Genomic DNA, 25,975 nt, shown 5'->3' on the forward strand with positions numbered 1-25,975 from the left:
TGGTGTGCGAGGCTTGTTGCTGGGCAGATTACACATAGGGAGACGGGGCAGATGGAGATCTGTAGCTGGGGTGCTGGGCTATAAGGAGGTTTTCTAGCTGCTTATGAGCTTTAAAAGTAGTCTTCTGACTTGTATGGGCCGGCAAGCTAGTCTTTTGACTGTTCTGTCCCCACTTAATGGCGATTAAAGGTATGCAGACATGTAAGTGAGAGAAGTTCCTACCTTTGTGTATCCAATAAGCGAGGCAGACATGACCCTTAGCAGCTTCTCAGATAAGCATACACGCGTTGTGATGAAGAACAATGTTGGTTTATTCCGTAGATAACGATCCAAACATTACATTGAATCTCTTGCATGGAGCTTGTCTCTGGAGTCGCTACTTGCGGGTCAAAAGACTTTGCTTCCTCAGCTCATGAGGGAGAACAGTTCTCTCAGGTAAGATGTCTGCCGATGACTGAGCAAACAGGTAGAGAAGAGGCTGAAGAGAAGCCCCTCCCCATAGGCTGAACAAGGAAAGACCGAGGAACTAAATGGTCTGGCCAGTAGATGGCAGCAGAGACAAGCGAAAAAACATAAATACATTTCTTTAACTAGAAACATGCATGGAACAGCACACCGCGTGGTGACCGGAAATTGCACCACTGTACATATACTGCTCTTTGCGGGAATGCACCTCCCTCTGAGCTGTATATGTACGGCACATGTCGGGAATGGTTAGTGTTCATAATATACACAGACATGAGAAAAAGTAAATACATTCACTTTGAGTTCCCTGGTTTTACTTATTAGGACATAATAAAAGCATCTCAGTGGAACTACAACACATCACAAATTACACTGTCATTGTTTATTTAATGAAAACTATGAAAACTATTGTCAAAATGCAAAACAGTGTGTGAAAAATGAAGTACTTTTGGAGTGGCAGCACCTGGGTGTTAAGAGTGTAAGGGTACCGTTACACCTAGCGATGCACCAGCGATCCCAACTAGCGGTATGACGCAGTCAGGATCGCTGGTGCATCGCTAGGTGGTCGCTAGTCAGCTGCCACTCAGGCAGATCTCACCAGTGACATCGCTGGGGATGGGGATCGCTACTTACCTGTCAGATGCGGCGATCCTGCGTCCTCCCGCCCGGCTCCACGCATCGCTCGTCGTCACAGCAGGAAGCGCCGCAGGAAGTGACCGACGAGGAATGGTCCAGCAGCTTCTCGCGTGACCAGCGATAACCAGCGGGGGAGCCGGTCGGAGGTAAGTATCACATGCAGCGATATCGCTAGCAATATCGCTGCAACGTCACAAAATCAGTGACTTTACAGCGATATTGCTAGCGATATCGCAGTGTGTAACGGGGGCTTAAGTAGCAACCAGATGCTGCTAATCATTGGATTAACTGTTAATCTGCAGGTGTGGCCACATCTACATACACTGGACAAAATTGTTGGTTCCCTTCTGTTGAAGTTAGAAAAAAACAACAATGGTCACTGAAATAACTTGAAACTGACAAAATTAAATTTCCAGTTAAATTTACTTAATATCAACTGATGAAAATCAGGCATTGTTTCTGAATTATGGTTTAACAGATTAAAAAAACAACCAAACAAATGAAAATATCCAAGAAGAAAAGAAGACCGCACTCCTGGAGCTGATGGAAATAGTGTTAGATTTATTGGCACATGCTATACATGTCGGCCGGGGGAGTGATAACAGGGGAGGGAAAACAGCTGACAACGGCCGTTTTGCGCTACCACAGCGCTTCAACAGGTCATGACCTGTTGAAGCGCTGTGGTAGCGCGAAACGGCCGTTGTCAGCTGTTTTCCCTCCCCTGTTATCACTCCCCCGTTATCACTCCCCCGGCCGACATGTATAGCATGTGCCAATAAATCTAACATTATTTCCATCAGCTCCAGGAGTGCGGTCTTCTTTTCTTCTTGGATATAATCAGCGTTGTGGATTCCCAGACCAGCACCCGCAGCTGCCAGCACTGAGAGCTCCGGATACCGCACACCACTAGAAGCTAAATGGTAACAGCGGTGCCGTCCGCGTTTTTTCTCTTTATTCACATGAAACAAATGAAAATGATCTGGGAAAAATGATGGTACTGGATCCAGTAAGAAAAAATGGATGTTACAAATTAGCGGATGGCTAATTAACTGATCCGTTTCCCATACACTTCAATGTTAAAAAATGAATCATGCAGAGATACGGGTATTGAGTGGAAGACTCGTGCAAGTTTCTCGCAAATCTGACCCCAGTCTAACAGACACAGTCACTTAGTGGCTATGAGAGTGTATATATTTAAGAGAAATTTACCTAATATTTTTCTGTGTTTTTTTGTATTTTATAATTAGGGGATACCAGGGATTCCTGGAAGTGATGGTGTTAGTGGTTTGAAGGTATGATATCAAATTGTTTATGTAATGGGAATGTAATGAGAATGTAAAACTATTCATGTGAGCATCATACTAACCAAAATATAGAAAAAAACAATTGTAACTAAAAATATTTAACTCCCCTTTGAAAATTAGATTTATTAATACAACACACCATATAAACTTTGTGCTAACTGTAATAAATCAATCAAGCAAGAACAATTTAAATAACTTATCACAACTAATATGACAAGTGGTTTTCCAAATTCAGCACAAAATACTGTGCCTCTATTAATAACTACTGCAATCTCAGAATTATTCAACCCCCTTCATGACAAGTGTCTTTAGTACTTAGTAGGGCATGTTTGGCTGTTATGACGCTGCAGTGAATGTGACGCATTGTCTGAACCAGCTTCTGACAGAGTTCCTGAGGATTTTTAGCCTTTTCCTTATAGGCAGTAGCCTTCAGTTCACTAATAATCTTGAATTTCATGCAGCACTTGCCTTCTTCACAGCCCAACGTGGCCACTCTAGAAACTTCCAGGACTTTTGAAACGCAGCCTATGTGGTCTTTGAGGTATTCTTCGGATCATAGTCCTATTGTAAGGTCCAATGCCTTCCCCGTTTCAGTTTCCTTACAGAAGGCAGGATGAGATTTTCTTTTGAATTTAGAAAAATCGCTAGTTATATTGGTTGTGCTCAGCTGTTCAAATTGTTCTTGTTTGATTGGTTTAGTGCAAACTGAAGGTTTATAAATTTTCCTAACAAACCTAATTTACAATGGGGGTTGAATAATTTTGATTGCAACTAAAAGTTGGTAACAAAAACCTGATTTCAATTATATGTCATAGTCTGATATTACATTCCTTTTGAATTACTCAGGGTGAAACAGGACCTTCTGGGGAACCTGGTGTCAGAGGGCCTCCTGGGACTCCAGTATGTATATAAAATGGCACCACATTTATGTTGCTTGTACTACTTTTGTGACTCCTTGTGTTATGATTCACCAGTTACCTTATTCACTGGCAGAACTTCCTGTAGTTCTCTCAATAGCAATTTTTCACCTAAGCAAAGCAACATATTTCATAAAGAATGTAATTACAATTTTAGTAGTAACGATCTAGTAAGCTTAATTTTGATGAAACAGTGACCATTAAGACAAAGAATGACAGTGGATCAGGGAAGAATCAGCATGTAGTTGCAAGAAATTGGTAGGAGTTCAGTAGTACTTAAAGGTTTGTGAACTCTTGACAATTTTCCACATTTCTGCATTAATTTGATCTAAAAATTCATCCGATTTTTCTACATGTCTACATGTCCTTAAAATGTATGATGAGAACCATCAAACAAATAAATCAGAAATATAAGACTTTGTGATTTTTAAAATGCCCAAAATGATCCCATATCCTGTCTGAGTGAAAAAGTATGTGAACCTTTGCACTATCTGACCCCCTTGTGCAGAAAAAACTATCATCATCTAAGGCCTCTTTCACACTTCAGTTATTTGCATCAGTTACAATCCGCCAAAAAGGCAGACAAGCGGATGCATCCTCAACTGATGTGAACGGATGGCACAGGATCCGTTTTTAGATGGATCCTGAAAATGAGGAAATTTAAAGGAACCGCTGGCCAGGAAGGAGAGAGAGAGAGAGAGAGAGAATATTTTTTTTGTCCGGCACCCAGACAGATTTTGGGGATAATTCAGTGTCTGGAGGATCCGCCGGACAAAAAAAACGTTGCAAGGTCCGTTTGGAAATCTTTGAGGATGTTGACGGACACTAACATTGTGGCGGATCCTCAAAAAAACGGATGCAACTGACGGCAATTAGTCAGGATCCGCCAATAATGAAAGTCAATGGGGAAAAAAACGGATCCGCAAAGAAGAATGGCGGATCCGTTTTTTTTCAAAATTGGCGGATCTTGACTGATTGTCAAAAACGGAAGTGTGAAAGAGGCCTAAATGTTTCTGGCATTTGCTGATTAGTCCTTGGACTAATTTGAGCTCACTACTGACTATAAAACAACTTCAACTCTATTATGTTGGTAAGTTTTCTCCTATGGACTACTCATTTTAGGTACTTCTGCAACATTTCTATATGATTAAGGTCAAGACTTTTACTTGGCCATTCCAAAACATCAACTTTGTTCTTTATTCATTCTTTTGTAGAACACCTTGTGTGCTTTAGGTATTTGTCTGGCTGCATGACTAATGTTCTCTTGAACTTCAGTTCATTAACAGATGTTTTAATAGTATGTCCATATATGTCCTAGAATTTATTTTTCCAACCATGATTGCAAAACATCCTGACCAAGATGCAGCAACACAGACCTAAACCATGACACTACTATATAACCAGCATGTTTCAAAGACCATATGAGGTTTTCATGTTGCAGTGCAGTGGGGTTTTTATTCTTCAAACATAGTGCTCTTCATTTCAAACTAAAAATTCAATTTTCATCTAATCTGTCCAGAAAACATTGTTCCAATATACTTCTGGCTTGTCCAGAGTATCTTTAGCAAAACTGCAGAAAGGCCGCAATATTCATTTTGGAGATCTGTTTTCTCCTTGTGTCTCATTAAAATCCTGCCATGTACACCATTGTTTATCAATGTCCTCTAGTTGATGGACTCATGAGCATTACATTAGCTATAATGAGATAGACCTTTAGTTGCTTAGAGGTTACCTTGGGTTCTGTTGGGACCTAGCCGTCTATTATATGCATCCCTCTTGGAGTGATCTTTGTCGATAACTCCTTGGGATGGTAATAATGGTGATGATTTTCTGTCATATGTAGAGTTGAGCGATACCGTCCGATACTTCAAAGTATCGGATCGGAATGGATCGGCCGATCTTTAAAAAAAGTATCGGTATCGCCGATTCCGATACCGGAAGTCCCATTCAAGTCTATGGGACTTCCGGTATCGGAATAAGAAAAATCCTGTTTTTCCCTTGTACAGCCTCTCTGGGGTCTGTATGGGCCTTTCGGGGGGCTGTGCCGGCCTGCCAGGGGGTCTGTGCAGGCTCCGGTGGTCTGTGCCGGCCTGCCGGGGGGCTGTGCCGGCCTGCCAGGGGGGCTGTGCAGGCTCCGGTGGGCTGTGCCGGCCTGCCGGGGGGCTGTGCCGGCCTGCCGGGGGGCTGTGCAGGCTCCGGGGGGCTGTGCCGGCCTGCCGGGGGGCTGTGCAGGCTTCGGGGGTCTGTGCAGGCATCGTCCGATGGGACTACAAGTCCCATCGGGCGATGCCTGCTACCATGACAGTGATTGACACATTAGCCAATGATGGGACAGTAGTAGTCCCATCATCCGGCTAATGTGTTGAATGTAAAAAAAAAAAAAATTACATGCTACATACATACAACATGCATACTACATACATGCTACATTCATACTACATACTACATACATGCTACATTCATACTACATACACTCACTGGCCACTTTATTAGGTACACCATGCTAGTAAGGGGTTGGACCCCCTTTTGCCTTCAGAACTGCCTCAATTCTTCGTGGCAGAGATTCAACAAGGTGCTGGAAGCATTCCTCAGAGATTTTGGACCATATTGACATGATGGCATCACACAGTTGGCGCAGATTTGTCGGCTGCACATCCCTGATGCGAATCTCCCGTTCCACCTCATCCCAAAGATGCTCTATTGGATTGAGATCTGGTGACTGAGGAGGCCATTTGAGTACAGTGAACTCATTGTCATGTTCAAGAAACCAATCTGAGATGATTCGAGCTTTATGACATGGCGCATTATCCTGCTGAAAGTAGCCATCAGATGTTGGGTACATTGTGGTCATAAAGGGATGGACATGGTCAGCAACAATACTCAGGTAGGCTGTGGCGTTGCAACGATGCTCAATTGGTACCAAGGGGCCCAAAGAGTGCCAAGAAAAAATTCCCCACACCATGACACCACCACCACCAGCCTGAACCGTTGATACAAGGCAGGATGGATCCATGCTTTCATGTTGTTTACGCCAAATTCTGACCCAACCATCCGAATGTCGCAGCAGAAATCGAGACTCATCAGACCAGGCAACGTTTTTCCAATCTTCTACTGTCCAATTTCGATGAGCTTGTGCAAATTGTAGCCTCAGTTTCCTGTTCTTAGCTGAGAGGAGTGGTACCCAGTGTGGTCTTCTGCTGCTGTAGCCCATCTGCCTCAAAGTTTGACGCACTGTGCGTTCAGAGATGCTCTTCTGCCTACCTTGGTTGTAACGGGTGGCAATTTGAATCACTGTTGCCTTTCTATCAGCTCGAACCAGTCTGCCCATTCTCCTCTGACCTCTGGCATCAACAAGGCATTTCCGGCCACAGAACTGCCGCTCACTGTTTTTTTTTTCTTTTTCGGACCATTCTCTGTGAACCCTAGAGATGGATGTGCGTGAAAATCCCAGTAGATCAGCAGTTTCTGAAATTCTCAGACCAGCCCTTCTGGCACCAACAATCATGCCACGTTCAAAGGCACTCAAATCACCTTTCTTCCCCATACTGATGTTCGGTTTGAACTGCAGGAGATTGTCTTGACCATGTCTACATGCCTAAATGCACTGAGTTGCCGCCATGTGATTGGCTGATTAGAAATTAAGTCTTAACACACAGTTGGACAGGTGTACCTAATAAAGTGGCCAGTGAGTGTATATACTACATGCAACATACATACTACATATATACTACATGCAACATACATACTACATATATACTACATGCATGCAACATGCATACTACATATATACTACATGCAACATACATACTACATATATGCTACATACATACTACATATATACTACATGCATGCAACATGCATACTACATATATACTACATGCATGCAACATGCATACTACATATATACTACATGCTACATACATACTACATATATGCTACATACATACTACATATATACTACATGCATGCTACATACATACTACATACATACTACATATATGCTACATACATACTACATATATACTACATGCATGCTACATACATACTGCATGCTACATACATACTACATGCTACATACATACCACATATATACTACATACATACTACATGCATGCTACATGCTACATACATACCACATACATACTACATACATACTACATACATACTACATGCTACATACATACTACATATATACTACATGCATGCTACATACATACTGCATGCTACATGCATGCTACATACTGTACATACTACATACATACTACATGCTACATACATACCACATATATACTACATACATACTACATACAATACATTCATACAATACATACATAGACATACAGTACATATAACATAGAGTAACATACTTACCAATACTTGTCACATTGTTCCCCGAAGCCATTGTCGTCTACGGAATAAATATTAACATAACAAACCACAAAAATACTCACCCACGATCCGAAGCAGTCCACGAGTGTGTCCCACGACGATCTTGGGTAGAGAACTGCAGCATCAGCTGTTGCTGCCGTTCTCTACGGGCTGCAGGAATCCAATGACGGAAGGTAGGTATCCTTCCGCACTGTATTCCTCCGCCACTTAAAAAAAAAAAAAGTCCCTAGTCTCACTTTATGCCATTGCTGTGTGGGAAATTCCCACGCAGCAATGGCATAAAGTGAGACTAGGGACTTTTTTTTTTTTAAGTGGTGGAGGAATACAGTGCGGAAGGATACCTACCTTCCGTCATTGGATTCCTGCAGCCCGTAGAGAACGGCAGCAACAGCTGATGCTGCAGTTCTCTACCCAAGATCGTCGTGGGACACACTCGTGGACTGCTTCGGATCGTGGGTGAGTATTTTTGTGGTTTGTTATGTTAATATTTATTCCGTAGACGACAATGGCTTCGGGGAACAATGTGACAAGTATTGGTAAGTATGTTACTCTATGTTATATGTACTGTATGTCTATGTATGTATTGTATGAATGTATTGTATGTAGTATGTATGTAGTATATATGTGGTATATATGTAGCATGTAGTATGTATGTAGCATGCATGTAGCATGCAGTATGTATGTAGCATGCATGTAGTATATATGTAGTATGTATGTAGCATGTAGTATGTATGTAGTATGTATGTAGTATGTATGTGGTATGTATGTAGCATGTAGCATGCATGTAGTATGTATGTAGTATATATGTGGTATGTATGTAGCATGTAGTATGTATGTAGCATGCAGAATGTATGCAGCATGCATGTAGTATGTATGTAGCATATATGTAGTATGTATGTAGCATGTAGTATGTATGTAGCATGCAGTATGTATGTAGCATGCATGTAGTATATATGTAGTATGTATGTAGCATATATGTAGTATGTATGTAGTATATATGTAGTATGTATGTAGCATGTAGTATGTATGTAGCATGCATGTAGTATATATGTAGTATGTATGTAGCATGTAGTATGTATGTAGCATGCATGTAGTATGTATGTAGTATGTATGTAGTATATATGTAGTATGTATGTAGCATGTAGTATGTATGTAGCATGCATGTAGTATATATGTAGTATGTATGTAGCATGTAGTATGTATGTAGCATGCATGTAGTATGTATGTAGTATGTATGTAGTATATATGTAGTATGTATGTAGCATGTAGCATGCATGTAGCATGCATGTAGTATATATGTAGTATATATGTAGTATGTATGTAGTATGTATGTAGTATGTATGTAGTATATATGTGGTATGTATGTAGTATGTATGTAGTATGTATGTAGTATGTATGTAGCATGTAGTATGTATGTAGTATTTTTTTTTTTTTTTAACATTTAACACATTAGCCGGATGATGGGACTACTACTGTCCCATCATTGGCTAATGTGTCAATCACTGTCATGGTAGCAGGCATCGCCAGATGGGACTTGTAGTCCCATCGGACGATGCTTGCACAGACCCCCGGACATCAGCACAGCCCCCCGGCAGGCCGGCACAGCCCCCCGGCAGGCCGGCACAGACCCCCACAGGGTGCACAGACCACCGGCAGGCCAGCACAGCCCCCCGGCAGGCCGGTACAGACCCCCACAGGGTGCACAGACCACCGGCAGGCCGGCACAGCCCCCCGGCAGGCCGGTACAGACCCCGGGCAGTCCACACAGCCCCCCGGCAGGCCGGCACAGCCCCCCGGCAGGCCGGCAGAGACCCCCGGAAGGCCCGAAATGACGGCGCATCATGATGCGCACACACCGCGCATCATGATGACGTCAGGCTGTCAATCAACTTTGAACTTCCGATTCCGATGCCGACTTCCGATATTGAAAAAATATCGAAAGTCGGTATCGGAATTCCGATACAGCAAGTATCGGCCGATACCCGATACTTGCGGTATCGGAATGCTCAACACTAGTCATATGTGCACAAACTATCTACTGTAGATTTGAGGAGTTCAAATTCTGTAGAGATAGTTCTGTAATCTTTTCCAGTCTGATGAGGATCAGCAACTCTTTTTCTGAGGGCCTCAGATAACTCTTTTGTTTATGATACACTTCCATAAGCATGTCAAGATCAGACTTTGATAGATCCATGTTCTTTAACCCCTTTGCGACATATGATGCAAACTTACATCACATGTCATGTCCCTGCCTTTGATATGGGCTCGCACACTGAGCCCACATCTTTCCCAATACATGATGGCTGATTTAATCATCCATCATGTCCCACTAAAAGCTTTGCTCCACCCGTGGTTGTTAACCTGTTAAATCCCACTGTCAATCTCTGACAGCGAGATTTAACATACACAGGCAGGAGGGCATGTCAGGAGGCCGGCGGGAGGTGCTGATGGATTGTTATTACAGCCAAGGGTCTGCTGAAGACCCCCATGTATGTCATTACAATCCTCTATAAAAGCCAGCCTGTCACTGGCATTCACTGGGATGATTTAGCGAATCCTGTTTTGAGCAGGGGGTTGGACCAGATGGCCCAGGAGGTCCCTTCCAACTCTACGATTCTATGATTCTATGAAATTGTGATTTTTGCTGTAAATAGCTGTTAGTGATGAGCTAAAATGCTTGAGTGCTCAGTTCTCAAATCGAGCAGGTTGGATGGGCTCAACTCAAGTACCGAGTATAATGGTGCCAGGGAGTGTTAGGCACCGGGAACCTCCCGCTGCACGAGATAGATTCCAAGCCTTGTCTGATGCAGTGATCTCCCAATCAGGCTTGACCGCTGGGATGACTGCTCAGCACAGACTCCTGTCCCAGTGCCTTGCCCAGGCTCCTGCTGTATGTGTAGTTACTGCTGGCTCTCCAGCTAGGCCTATAGAGACTACTGGTGTACACATGCAGCGTTATGCTCTGGAGCCAAAGTACAGATTTTACCCTACTGTGCAGTTCCATGATGTGGCGTGCCCAAGCATCCCGATGCTAAGTTGAGTATCGAACAGTGGCGAGCACACTCGCTTATCACTGATAGCAGTGCTCATGCACTGCTATGAATAGCAAATTCAAGTCCCCTAAGTGGATTAACACATACAGAAAAAAGGACAAAAAGTTTTTAAAAAATACGAAAGAAAAAAACCCTACAAAACTTAAAAAACACTCTCCTTTTGCCCCATTAAAAATAAAACAATTTAAAAAAATAAAAAATACACATATTTGATATTCCTTCATTTGTAAAAGTCCAATCTATCAAAAATTAAAATGAATTAATCAGATTGGTAAACCAAAAAAAATCAAAAATTGCCAAAATTATGTTTTTTGGCCATCACAACAAAGCAATAAAATGCAATAAGAGGTGATCAGAACATTGTATTTACCTCAAAATATTACCAGTAAAAACATCAGCTCAGTGTGCAAAAAAATAAACCCTCACATATCCCCATATCTTAAGAAATTAAAACATTATGGGTCTCGGGAAAACGACGACAAAAGCCCCAATTTTTTTTTTTTTTTTACAAATTTCAGAGTTATTATTTACCACTTAAATAAAAAAACAAACTATGCATGTTTGGTATTCAAACTAACCTGGACAATCATTTTTCCCCCTGTTTTCCAGTACACTATGTGATAGAATGAATAATATTCAAAAGTACAACTCGTCCTGCAAAAAAAAAGCCCTCATATATATATGGGGACCGAAAAATAAAATATGGCTCTTGGAAAAAGAGGAGTAAAACACAAAAAGGAAAAAAAAGAGGGAAAATAGCCATGTCATGAAGGGGTTAATTAAATCAGATTGCCACTCACATCTGTTCGTCGTTCCATTGATTTAAATCACAAGACGCTAATTTTATTTTCAATTTATCTGCTAATCGTAAAGGTTTAATACCTAATACGTTTGCTACTCACAGACATTTTCCTTATTAAAAAATGACTAAGTCTAAGTTCTTTGACTCATTTGTTTTATTAAGTTCTCTTTACTTTTAGGACTTCTGATGTAGTTTAGGTCAAATTAATGCAGAAAAATGGAAAATTGTGAAAGAATCACAAACTTTCAAGCACTACTGTATTTCCTTCCCATCCCTGCATCCAACAATATAGTATTATATAAAGTCATAAACAGTTAACAAATAATCTTGGCATACATACAGTACCTAAGGGAGACTAAAACATGAATTGTCAGTTTTCTGTTCTATTTTTGGGGGATCTCACACATAAATACAACGCCTAACAACCTCCTCTGTACTCTGTAAGCAAACTACATGGAAGAATTAACAGTCTCTCTGTTTGAAGCACATTGGGTGAATCTTTTGCAGGATTTTTGAGGCAGGGATCTGTGGCAGGCATTCATGGGTGAGGATACGTAAATTTCCCTACTTATAGTGTTTCTAATTTCGGCTAAATTCTATCAAGTATTCATGGTTTGGTAGCACACAATATATATTCTTTCTGTTGCTCACATTACAATGCTTTAAATCAGATATCTTCTTCTAGTTTGTCTAATAGATTTAGATATTGTTGGATGGGAAAAGTAGGTTGAAATAGAAATAGGAATAACTCCAGATGGAGAGACATTGGGAATTCCCTTTTGGAAAATTTGACTTTGGAAAAACTTATTTCTTTTCCAAATTGTTCTTGGAACTAAGTGTCTCTTCAGGGGAACAACCAAAGCTCTAATAGATATGTTAATAATACAGCTCTGGTAAGTCAATTAGATACTATATATAGCATAATTCTACATTATAGTTATTTACCTCTCTATATATATACAGTGCTTGTCAAAATTTTGGACACACCTGTTCACGCAGTGATTTTCCTTGTTTTTACTGAATGTGTCACGACACAGCTGTCGGGTGACCTGGGGCTCCTTCCCTGTCCCTAACACTAGAGAGTGCCTTACCTCGCCCTATTCCCCAGGATACTACTAAAGGTGAAGCTGCTGAGACCTTCCCCCTTGCCTTATTTCCTGAATTAACCTTCAGTCTGTTCTCTTCCCCCACCCAGGGAAGAGGAGCGCTACTGTGCACCGTAGTACACCAACCACGACAAACATGGCAACACAAGCAAGGGTTAACACAAAACTCAAGGCATGCAAAATATTCACTCATATATAACAGAGGAATGCACTGGGGCATGGAGGTAGGGGAATAAACCAAAATAGAGAAGAATTGGGAACTACCACACATACAAACCAAACAACAGTCACAGATACTGTAACTCCTCCAACTCTCCTTCTCATATGAACTCCTCTCCCTCCCTTAGCCACTTGCTCTAATAAGGATTTGAAACAGAGCCAAGATTATAAAGGGGAAAGGAGTGGCTAACCGAGCTCAGCTGTGAACACAGGGATTTCCAACATGGCCAATTGACCCCTTTACTGCTAGAAGAAATAAACACATTTAAAATTAAGGAGAATTGCTTCTCCTTAGCGTCGGAGTAGGAGAAATCAGACGTTGCGGTCTTCTGACTCCATACTGTCATGGTAACCCTATAACAGAATGTGAACATTGTGGACTGAAGGCAGCAAAACTACGAAAGAAAACATAAGGGAACAAGCTGTCAAAAGCCTGTGAAATAAAACAGAATATGTGCTAAACCTTAGAATTTTCTAAGCATCACATATTTACTCTTATTACGGCTTTACCCACCCTTGGCATTCTCTCAAGCAGCTCTAATAGGTTCTTTCACTTACAAATTTATTTTTGGAATAGCAAGCCTGTAGATAGTGTTATCAATCATCAGGTGTGTTTTTCAGAGGCAGGGTTAGTACACCATTTCAAACTGTACTGAAATCTATTCCCCAACTGTTCTTAACAGGGCCAGTTTTAGACAAAGTGGGGCACTGGGAAAAAGTTTAAAGTGGGGCCCTAAATGTTCACATATTGCACATCACACTCAAACATTTAGGATGCATTTAGATCAGCTGAGTTCAGGCCGTTAAAAGAGCACAATAAACAATTTTGAAGTCCTTAGTCCCTTGTTTACCGGCCTCTTTACACAGGTTGACAAGGAATGATGGGTGCAGAACAATCACTAATAGATCAATCTGTCCCCATACATATTATGTTTTCAGCAGCATATCTGCTGTTTTCACAGGATGTTGTGCTGCTGCGGACAATGATTTTTGTTCCAGCATAAACAATGCAATCACCCGATGAATAAGCATTTGTTAGGTGATAGCTGACATGTTTACACATATGAGCTCTTATCTGTGCTGCTGGGATTAATAAATGGATGTTATACACAAAGTATATAACACACACACTGCATGTTACACACATACATCATTATTATACACCAAGCTCACACACATATACACAGAGCACATACATAGACATTTTTATACAATACAAAAAAAGTTAAAAAATAACCCACAACGACTATAAACCCTAAAAATAATTTTTATTTATTTATCTTCACAAAGGAATACATTAAATATAAAGACAATGCTACTGAAGATTAAAATACAAAATAAAATGAAGAGGGACGCTAAACTAATACTTATGTGTACGTTCACATAATCTATAAAAAAATGTTCAGAGTTTTATTTAGAAAAGTGAGACAATTTTTTTGCTCACTTTCATTTGTGGTAGATCAGCTCACTTGGCTGCATGTTAAGGTAGACACAGGACAGGTAGAGGTAGACATTGTTTCTTTAAATCTCCTAATGGGATTTTAAATGTCTTTCATAAAACAGTGCAGAGTTAGCAAAATAAAAAAATTGTCTTTCTGGCCTAACAGGAAAACAAAACAACAACAAAAAAAACATATGGCACAGTCCATATTAATGCGGTGATCCGCAGGAGCAAAAATAAAAAAGATCCAACTTTCCTTATCAGGAGCACACACAACTCTGGAGCTCTGATCTTCAGGCGCACCCAACACTGAATGAGTCGGAAGGCTTTGTATTTACCTTCTGGGCTCAACCATGGGGTGGAGAACAGTACCCACCCACTCTTGACTGTTCACTAAACCTAGCCCTTATCATGGCTGATTAACCCCTCTCAGCACTTAAGGCCCCGTTACATGTAACAATGTCCCAGCGATCCCACCAACGATCCGATGTGGATGGGATCGCTGGGACATACAGTTGTCGCCAAAAGTATTGACACCCCTGCAATTCTGTCAGATAATACTCAGTTTCTTCCTGAAAATGATTGCAAACACAAATTCTTTGGTATTATTATCTTCATTTAATTTGTCTTAAATGAAAAAACACAAAAGAGAATGAAGCAAAAAGCAAAACATTGATCATTTCACACAAAACTACAAAAATGGGCCAGACAAAAGTATTGGCACCCTCAGCCTAATACTTGGTTGCACAACCTTTAGCCAAAATAACTGCGACCAACCGCTTCTGGTAACCATCAATGAGTTTCTTACAATGCTCTGCTGGAATTTTAGACCATTCTTCTTTGGCAAACTGCTCCAGGTCCCTGATATTTGAAGGGTGCCTTCTCCAAACTGCCATTTTTAGATCTCTCCACAGGTGTTCTATGGGATTCAGGTCTGGACTCACTGCTGGCCACCTTAGAAGTCTCCAGTGCTTTCTCTCAAACCATTTTCTAGTGCTTTTTGAAGTGTGTTTTGGGTCATTGTCCTGCTGGAAGACCCATGACCTCTGAGGGAGACCCAGCTTTCTCGCACTGGGCCCTACATTATGCTGCAAAATTTGTTGGTAGTCTTCAGACTTCATTATGCCATGCACACGGTCAAGCAGTCCAATGCCAGAGGCAGCAAAGCAACCCCAAAACATCAGGGAACCTCTGCCATGTTTGACTGTAGGGACCGTGTTCTTTTCTTTGAATGCCTCTTTTTTCTCCTGTAAACTCTATGTTGATGCCTTTGCCCAAAAAGCTCTACTTTTGTCTCATCTGACCAGAGAACATTCTTCCAAAACGTTTTAGGCTTTTTCAGGTAAGTTTTGGCAAACTCCAGCCTGGCTTTTTTATGTCTCGGGGTAAGAAGTGGGGTCTTCCTGGGTCTCCTACTATACAGTCCCTTTTCATTCAGACTCCGACGGATAGTATGGGTTGACACTGTTGTACCCTCGGACTGCAGGGCAGCTTGAACTTGTTTGGATGTTAGTCGAGGTTCTTTATCCATCATCCGCACAATCTTGCTTTGAAATTTCTTGTCAATTTTTTTTTTCCGTCCACATCTAGGGAGGTTAGCCACAGTGCCATGGGCTTTAAACTTCTTGATGACACTGCGCACGGTAGACACAGGAACATTCAGGTCTTTGGAGATGGACTTGTAGCCTTGAGATTGCTCATGCTTCCTCACAATTTGGTTTCTCAAGTCCTCAGACAGTTCTTTGGTCTTCTTTCTTTTCTCCATGCTCAATGTGGTACACACAAGGACACATGACAGAGGTTGAGTCAACTTTAATCCATGTCAACTGGCTGCAAGTGTGATTTAGTTATTGCCAACACCTGTTAGGTGCCACAGGTAAGTTACAGGTGCTGTTAATTACACAAATTAGAGAAGCATCACATGATTTTTCGAACAGTGCCAATACTTTTGTCCACCCTCTTTTTATGTTTGGTGTGGAATTATATCCAATTTGGCTTTAGGACAATTCTTTTTGTGTTTTTTTATTTAAGACAAATTAAATGAATATAATAATACCAAAGAATTTGTGTTTGCAGTCATTTTCAGGAAGAAACTGAGTATTATCTGACAGAATTGCAGGGGTGTTAATACTTTTGGCCACAACTGTAGCTAGCTGATCGCTGGTGACCTGTCACATAGACAGGCTCACCAGCAATCAGGACCAGCGAGCAAGCTGGGATCCAAGGTATAACAGTGGGTTTCTAAGAGCCGCGCGGCTCTTAGATACCCGCTGTTTACCTTGGGAACCAGCATGCAGGTGTGGTTTCCAAGGTAAACAGCGGGTTTCTAAGAGCCACGTGGCTCTTAGAAACCCTCTGTTTACCTTGGAAACCAGCTCCCAGCGTCGCTGATCGTTGGTCTCTCGCTGCGACACGCAGCGATGCGCGCTGGCCAGCTGGAGACCAACGATCAAAAACGGCCCAGGACGTTTGAGTGCGATCAGCGATACCCGGCAGGGGGGCCGGTCGCTGATGCCTGTGACAAACAGCGATGTCGCTGGCGAGATCGCTGTGGTATCACAAAATCAGCGATCTCGCTAGCGATCTCGCTGTGTGTGACGGGATCTTTAGTGTTGCTGGGGAATTTTCTTAGGTTCATATCACTGAAGATAATAACCTCAATGACTCATATCTTCCCACCATTACCTTGCAGATGACTTTGTCACAGTCATTGCATCCATATGCAATTCATTTTTTTATAGGAAAAGTTAAAGGGAATCTGTCAACTCTTATTTATTAGACTGTGTGTTAAGGCCCCGTCACACACATTGAGATCGCTAGCGAGATTGCTGATTTTGTGATGCCACAGCGCTCTCACCAGCGATATCGCTATGTGTGACACGCATCAGCGACTGCCCCCTGCCAGGTATCGCTGATCGTGCAGGAATGTCCTGGGCCATTTTTTGATCGTTGGTCTCCCGCTGGCCAGCATGCATCGCTGCGTGTGGCAGCGGGAGACCAACGATCAGCAAGCTCCCAGCACTTTAAGCAGTTTCAAGGAGCTGGTATCCAATGTAAATATTGTGTAACTAAGCTAGCCTTAGATACCAGCGTCCTCGCGCGAGCACGCTGGTATCTAAAGTACATAGCGGGTATCTAAGCGACACGCGCACTTAGTTACCTGATATTTACCTTGGATACCAGCGTCCTCGCTGGTCCTGATCGCTGGTGAGTCTGCCTGTTTGACAGCTCCCCAGCGATCATGTAGCGATGCACCAGCGATCCTGACCAGGTCATAGCATTGTCGGGATCGCAGGTGCATCGTTTAGTGTGACGGCACCTTTATAGTTTCAACACAATCAGCATTTTATCAACAGTAGATTAAGGCTGTGCACACATGTTGCATTTGTGCTGTGTTTTTGCTTTTTCAGTGCATATTTGTCACAAAGCCTGAAGGGTTTCCTGATGCTAGCAAAGTGAATAGGAATCCTGAAGTCTCATGCACACGTTGCTTATTTGTGACTTGCAGATATAGTACAGATTTAAATCTGCAGAATGTCCATTCTTTCAGAGTGTTTACTACAGATTTCACCCACACTGATGATTGAGGAAAAATCTGCTCCCAAAATACAAGGAAAAAACCCCCACAAAAACGAGGCAAAAATGCACCTCTTAGTTGTTGCATTTTTCCTCCCAAAAGATGCAGAAATAGTGCAGAAATTTCTGCACCATATACTTAATTTGTGAACAAACCCAAACACTGCAGTACTACATCTCAAGTGGCAGGCAGTCAGGCTAATCTGCATAACCCCACCCCCAGCAATGATTAGCAGTTTGCTAACAAATCAGCAGTCTACACAGGAAGCTGCCAATCAGGGGTTCTTCACAGAGCAGAAGACTTGGCTCTGCAACATCTACATCAGACAAACAAGGATTCTATGAAATCTACACCAAGCAGTGCAGCAAGCTGATTTCACACTTGCCTTGAGGAGAGCTGCAGATGGCAGGCTACTTCCTCCTCTCTTCCTCCGTGAAGCTCCACCCATGCTCCGCCTACTGCCGCATGCGTCCAGCATTTCCCTTCATACCTATCTTTAACATTGGGTACGCATGCTCTCCATGCATGTGTTGTGACTGTCACACAGCCGCGACACATGCAGCTGTGGAGCCGAACAGCTGATCATCGGGAGCGCTCCAGGTATTCAGGTTACAGAGGCAGCTATTCAGTAAGCACTATAGCTATTCGGATAAGCACTTATCCGAAGTTACGGTATTTGATCACCCCTTTTTCTTATGCTACAAAATTGCAATGTAAAAAAAGATGCTTTACTGTGGCTCTGTATTGCAATTTTTTTCACATGCAAATTTGGTGAATGAATAAAATCATCTGCACTGCTCCTTTGAATAACATTAGTTCTAGTGCTGTCTGTTGATGTCATGGAGAGCACGGTTCTGTAAACAGCCCTACGGATTAGTATATGAACTTGTGAGTACCATAAGTATACATATATATTTATACATCTATATATGTATAATTGTGGTTTAATAAAACTGATGGTATTTTCTGTAAATCATGTTAGTTTAACTAAGTCATGTTTCTGGGTACATGCCTATCTGGTCTCCAGAATCCATCTCACTTTTTCCCTCTATCTTACTCTACTTAATAAGCGAGGCATATTTCTGTTGGCACATTACATGACTAAGGACAAAGTTATGTATGAAACACAGGATAATGCCATGATTACTGTCCGAACTGTACCAGGAATACTTTTAAGATGCTGAAATAAAGATTATGGAATAATTGTAATCTCAGTCAACCGGAAAACTTTGTGCTTTACCGTTGTTCACATACAACATGAAGCAGCAGTGGTGCTTCTGTGCCGAGGATTTAGAAGAGCCATAACCTGGTGAGCTGGTTATTTCACTTTTCCGTAAAATATAACTTTGTACAAAACCTAAATTCAGAGGCAAGCTCCAAGTCAGGTTCTTTAATACATTTTATTTTTTTACGCTTTAGGGAATGACGGGAGCAGAAGGTTTACCTGGTTCACCTGGAGTATCCGGACCTAAGGTAATAACAGGTTATTTTATTGTAATTGAATCCTTACTGCATCATTATGTATTTCCATGTTGTTGGTTCACCTTGACATACTATTTAGGGTTAATATATCCATATTTGTGAGGGTGATAATTATCAAATTATGATGCCATGGGTTTTTCGCTACAGAGAGGGGCCAGGAGACTTCTTTTTATGCTTTGATAGATTGGGCTTTTCTGAACACAGCGATTTCAAATATTAGTGCTTTTGATTTTTTTTTATTTTTAATGGGGGTGATTTGAGCTTTTATGTTTTCTTTAATTTTAAAATATTTTTTAAAACTTTTTTTTACTTTTTACTTGCAATATTGTTTCTTTAGGAGACTTTAAGCTGCAGTCATCTGTGCTACATATAGCAGGACTTCAGACCTGCTATGTGTAGCAGAAATGATCATCTGCTATGAAAATCTGCCACAAAGCGGTTCTCATAGCAGATCAGCAATAGCAAGCACGGGGTCTCCTGTAGACCCCTCGGTTGTTATGCCACCCCATCAGCACCCTGTGATCATGTGACATAGGCATAGAGGGGCACGGTTTGAAGTGCACTTCCAGCTCGTGCATGTTAAATGCCGCTGCCACACTTGGAAAAAAGTGGTAGCTGGGGACCGAGTACCGAGAAATGGCTGCCACCATGAGTTGGTGGAAATGCTCCATGTCAACAAGCCTAAACGGCAACATTTCTATGGCAAGCAACCTGGAAATGTACCCATTTAGCGTTTAGGCCTGTGGGTGGTTGGCTCGAAACTTTCTCTTTTGTTAAAATGCCTGGGGTAGTGACAGCTAAATGCTGTGCTGAGAAACAGATTTGGTAGTGCTTGATTGTGGTGCACTGTGCTGACAGTACTGCCATCACCGTGTATGGTGGTCAAGAGAAGGACCTCCCTCCTGTCCTTGTAATTGACCACCAACAGGTATTCACTATATTGGGCTCTGCTGTCACCCCTTCTGAGCATCTGCCCAAATAGCATTTTCGGGAGGCCTCTCTGATTTTTGTGGACAGTACCGCAGGCTGTGGTACCTTGAACAGAGAGGGATTTGTAGAGTGGGATGCTGGTATAAAAGTTATCGGTGTAAAGGTGATAACCTTTATCCAGCAGCGGGTGCACCAAATCCCACACAATTTTCCCACTCACTCCCAGGACAGGAGGACAATCAGGGGGTTCAATCCTGGTGTCCTTTCCTTTGTAAACTCTTAACCTGTGCGTGTACCCTGACGTACTCTCACACAGTTTGTAGAGTTTAATTCCACATGTGGCTCTCTTGCTGGGCATGTACTGACGGAATCTGAGGCTTCCCTTAAAATGAACTAAGGACTCATCCACGCAGATGTCCCTTTGGGGCACGTACACTTCAGCAAATTTTTTGTTGAAGTGTTCGATGACCGGCCGAACTTTGAACACACGGTCAAAGTTGGAGTCACCTCGTGGGGAATGGTGGGTGCTACCTCATCTTCTGTCCTGGGACGTCTGCATGGCGGTTCCACAGGACCCGAGGAGGAAGATGAGGAGGAAGAGGATGAGGATGAAGAATCGGAAAGGAAAATTGGGATCCTCTTCCTCGCTATCAGTGTCGGTGGCAAGGAAAGCATATACCTCCTTCAATGAATAGCGCTGTTGCGATGAACGTGATGGATGGTCCTTGGGTGTATTTTATTGATAACTATGTGTATGTGTGAGGGGGATAGTGATTGGTGCAAACTATTCTGAAAAGAAAAAGCGAAAAGAAAAAAGCAAATAGGGAAAAAAAAATGCCTGTGAAAAGAAAAGACTAAAACAGCAGGCACGTGCTCTGGAAAGTGAACTGCGTCACTTATCAAAATTCATCGGCTGCTGGATGTGCGCAAAGAGGTGGCGAAAATAAGTGTCTAAAATAGCAGGCCCTAGCTCTGATAAGTGAACTGTGTCACTTATCAAAGTTTGACGACTGTGGGATGTGCGTACGGAGTTGGCCCAAAGGGGGCTGAGAAAAAAAAGCGAGCATGAGTGTTGATCGGTGAACTGCATCACCAATCAGCGCTCAGCAGCTGAGCAAAGGGGGGTGAAGGGGGTAAAAAGAGGGGGAAGGGGGATGGGAGGATTGATTGGGGTGGATGAAGAAAGATCGGGCAGGGATCAGGGATCAACACTTATGGTTGTAGTCAGGTGGCACAAAAGGGTTGAAAAAAATTAAAAACGGCAGGCACGAGCTTTGATAAGTAAACTGCGTCACTTACCAAAGTTTGGCGGCTGTGGGATGTGCTTACGGAGTTGGTGCAAAGGGGGCTGAGAAAAAAAGCCAGCATGAGCATTGATTGGTGAACTGCGTCACCAATCAACACTCGGCGGCTGCTAAATATGTGCACGGAGGTGGCCCAAAGGGTTGGAGGGGGGTAAAAAGAGGGGGAAGGGAGGATTGGGGGGATGAAGAGAGATCGGGCAGGGATCAGGGATCAACACTTACGGTTGTAGTCTCTCTTCATTTTTCTTTCTTTTCTTCTTTCTTCTGTCTTCTTTCTTCAGCAGCAACAAGGCCCCGCACAGGAGGAGCTCTGGCAGTGTAACCACTCTGCAGGAATCCTCAGCTAGTGTGAGGACCCATGCAGTGTGGTCACACAGGTCAGAGACAGATGACAGACAGGTCACAGAGCCGTCATATGGCCGCTGTGACCTGTCATTGGTGGGATCCATTATCACATCGATCCCATCAATCAGAGCTTTCGCTGGTGACCCTAGCAACAGCCTAGGATCAGAGCTTGCAGCTCTGATCCTAGGGAAGATCACTGGCAGGTCACCAGCAGGGCACAGCGCGGTCACACCGCAGCTGTGCCCTGTGATTGGTGCGATCGAAGATGACATCGATCGTGTCAATCAGCTTCTGCAGGCCCTGCTAGGCCTTTCCTTGGCACCAGCCTAGGATCAGTGCTATTACAGGACCGATCCAGGCAGGTACCGGCAGGGCACAGCGCGGTAACACCGCTGCTGTGCACTGCGATTGGCGCTATCAATGTGACCGACGATTGCACCAATCAGAGGGGCCTAGCCTGGGACCTCAATGTTTCAGCCAACCTGATTGGCTGAAACAATGAGAAAGGCTGCGATTGGCAGAATTGAACAGCTAATCAGAGCGATCAAGAGGCCGGATGAGGGAGGACACAGCATGGTATGCCGACACCATCTTCTCTAAGGTCAGATGGTATGGGAATTAATGCATTCACTGCAACTTAAGTCACAGTGTCACATTAAAGGGCATGACGTACTATTCCGTCCATGGTCATATGGGCCTGGGTCACCTGGATGGAATAGTACGTCAAAGGTCAGAAATAAACGTAGGTCACATCAAATAAATTTTACTACTGTTATGAAGTAAAATATGTCTAAAAAAATGTTTTCAGTGGGATCTATTGGACAGTTCCAGAGTTATGACCTCATAAATTGACTGTGGTCAGAATTTAAAAAGCTGGACTTATCAGGAAGGTGAAAACAGGCTTTGGGGTGAAGAGGTTAAAGGATAGTACCCCTACAGGCAGAGTGGGGCGGTCCATAGTACACACAGTAGCTTTTAGCACAGAACTCTCATAGACGAGTTTTCAGAGTACACACAGTGGCTTTTACCACAGAAATAGCACATTTATGGGTTGCAGAATACACAAAGAGTTGTGCTTGCAGAATGTGCAGTCACAATCTGTATCTCACTCCACATGCACCTTATCCCTACACTAACGAGAGGATAATGGTGGAGTCACTTGTGATCCGGCCATTATGGAAGGCTTCCTTCACGCAGCATTTTTTACATATTTTTTTTCACTGGCTTGTTGAAAGCATCTTCATTTTCATGGAGTCTTTTGCAAGTTTTTAATGGCTTTTTTACATGTACTCTTTTGCAGTACAGAAATCTATGCAAAACTGCCCCCTACAAATTTAAAAAAGGAAAACAGGGACCCAAATAGCACACTAAAGGTATTGAAATAAAGCTGCGACAACTATCTGTAGCAAAAAAAAATAAAAACTTCAGGAAAATGCTGCAATAAAGTGCTTTCGCAACAAAAAATGACACAGTAAATAAAGCCACATTAAGAAGGAGTTCAACCTTCTTTTTAACATGACCATAATTTTACATTACACTAAAAACAAAACTAAACAAAGAAATCAAATTCTTCACAGGGAAATAAAGGTGATCCTGGAATACCTGGAAAAGCTGGTTCATTAGGCGTAAAGGTACGTTTATATGTTCTATATACATTAAAGTGGTTAATCCTCTATTTTTTTATTTTAACAGTTGTGTTGAGTACAGCCAACTGCCAACTTGTTAGCTCAGACCAGACCAACCAGACATGTCCTTCAGTCTCCTCCAGCTGAAAAACATAGCTTATGAGAATGCTCTTTTTCGATTGGAGAAGGCTTGTAGATAGACATGGTTATATACTCCTCCATTATCTATATTACTATACTATTAGTTATGTAATTCCCTAAACTCTGTCCTAAAAAAAGTATTGCATTAAAGATAAATTGATCAATCCCTTTAAACATTGACTCTACATACCTAAAGGGAATCTGTCACCACATTTAACCTATATAAACTATTAACATGGCCATATAGGTTATGGATTGCTGAAAAGAGCGCTACCTGTGTGCCTCATATCAGATGCCTTGTTGTTGAGAAATCATCTTTCATCACTTTATGTAGATGACCTCTTCCAGGCTCTGGGGCAGATGGTGCCTCGAGATAACTCTGCCCCCAAAGCTTATTTTACATAAAGGGGATGACACCTGTGTGATGTGTAATGGCCGCTCACTGCTCTCCTGATCTCACTGCAGAGCTGTGTGTGATTATACCTGACATATCTGCAGGTTCTTCTCAGCTTCAGCTTCCAGCTCACAGGCAGACATGGTTGCAATATTGTTACAATACAACAAAGCTCAGAGAGCTGCAAAAAATGTGTTTGCAAGAAGAATTTCAGTTCTCCTGTTCTGTTTTAGTTACTTGTCTCACATTGATAATTCCCCTTTTAAGTAACCCCTTTCTGCCATCTGACGTACTATCCCGTCCATGGGACCCGGGCCCCTATGCCCATGGATGGGATAGTGCGTCATAGCAATCAGCGGCACTCACGCAGGCCGGGTGTCAGCTGATTATCACAGCTGACACCCGGCACTATGTGTCAGGGGCGGTCACGGACCGCCCCCGACATGTTAGCCCCTGGCACACTGCGAGCAAACACAATCACAGTGTACCGGGGGTTTAGGGAAGCATCGGCAGGGAGGGTGCTCCCTCCATGCTTCCCTGAGACCCCCGCAGCAGTGCAATGTGCAGCGCTGCTGTGGGGGTCTCCTTTCCTGCAGGTCCCCAGATCCAAAATGGCAGCAGGGACCTTCGGGGACCTGCAGGGAGCCGGCTTCCTCAATGCCTACAAAGTGCAGGCACGAGGAAGCCTGCACTGCCTGTGACAGATCGCTGATCTGTCACAGTGATCTGTGATGTGAAAGATCAGCTATCTGTCACGTGACAGTTATGTCCCCCCTGGGACATTGTAATAAAGTTAAAAAAAAGTGTAACAATAATTTGTAAAAATCGTTAAATAAATAAAAAAAAATAAAAATATTCCTTAATAAATTCATTTTTTGGAAATAATAAAAAAAACAATAAAAGCACACATATTTAGTATTGCCGCGTCCGTAACAACCCATCCTATAAAACTGTCCCATTAGTTAACCCCTTTATTGAACCCCTTAAAAAATAAAAATAAAAAACGAAGCAAAAAATAAAGCTTTATCATCATACCACTGAACAAAAAGTGCAATAACACGCGATCAAAAAGACAGATATAAATAACCATGGTACCCCTGAAAACGGCATCTTGTCCCGCAAAAAACGAGCTGCCATACAGCGTCATCAGCCAAAATTAAAAAAGTTATAGCTTGCAGAATAAAGCGATGCAAAAATAATTATTTTTTATATAAAATTGTTTTCATTGCATAAAAGCGCCAAAACATAAAAAAAGACATAAATGAGGTATCGCTGTAACCATACTGATCCAAAGAATAAAACCACCTTATCAATTTTACCGCACACGGAACGGTGTAAACGCATCCCCCAAAAGAAATTCATGAAATGCTGGTTTTTGTTCATTTTGCGTCCAAAAAAATCAGAATAAAAAGCGATCAAAAAAGTCATGTGCCCGAAAATGGTACCAATAAAAACGACAACTCGTCCCGCAAAAAATAACACCTCACATGACTCGGTGGGTCAAAATACGGAAAAATTATAGCTCTCAAAATGTGGTGATGCAAAAACTATTTTTACAATAAAAAGCATCTTTTAGCGTATGACAGCTGCCAAACATAAAAACCCGCCATATATAGTAAATCAAACCCCCGTTTATCACCCAATTAGTTAGGGAAAAATAATAACATTAAAAAAATGTATTTATTTCCATTTTCCCGTTAGGGTTAGGGCTAGGGCTAGGGTTAGGGTTAGGGCTAGGGTTAGGGCTGAGATTAGGGTTAGGGGTGTGTTGGGGTTAGGGTTGGAGTTAGAATTGGGGAGTTTCCACTGTTTGGGCACAACATGGCGTCTGATCTCAATTCGAGC

The 25,975-nt window shown here is 42.3% G+C and overlaps 1 protein-coding gene across 1 annotated transcript in view; it reads left to right on the forward strand.

The window, feature by feature from the left end:
• The window catches only part of COL21A1 (collagen type XXI alpha 1 chain), a 526,378-nt gene that overhangs the window by 419,679 nt on the left and 80,724 nt on the right, over nt 1-25,975 (forward strand). Inside the window, exons 18-21 of the mRNA XM_073589133.1 lie at nt 2,349-2,393; nt 3,252-3,305; nt 19,329-19,382; nt 23,548-23,601. Of these exons, the coding sequence (XP_073445234.1) occupies nt 2,349-2,393; nt 3,252-3,305; nt 19,329-19,382; nt 23,548-23,601 (207 nt within the window). The remainder of the gene's footprint in view (nt 1-2,348; nt 2,394-3,251; nt 3,306-19,328; nt 19,383-23,547; nt 23,602-25,975) is intronic.

This window comes from Dendrobates tinctorius, unplaced genomic scaffold, assembly GCF_039654945.1.
Source record: "Dendrobates tinctorius isolate UK_male_01 unplaced genomic scaffold, ASM3965494v1 ptg000107l, whole genome shotgun sequence".
NCBI classification, from domain to species: domain Eukaryota; kingdom Metazoa; phylum Chordata; class Amphibia; order Anura; family Dendrobatidae; genus Dendrobates; species Dendrobates tinctorius.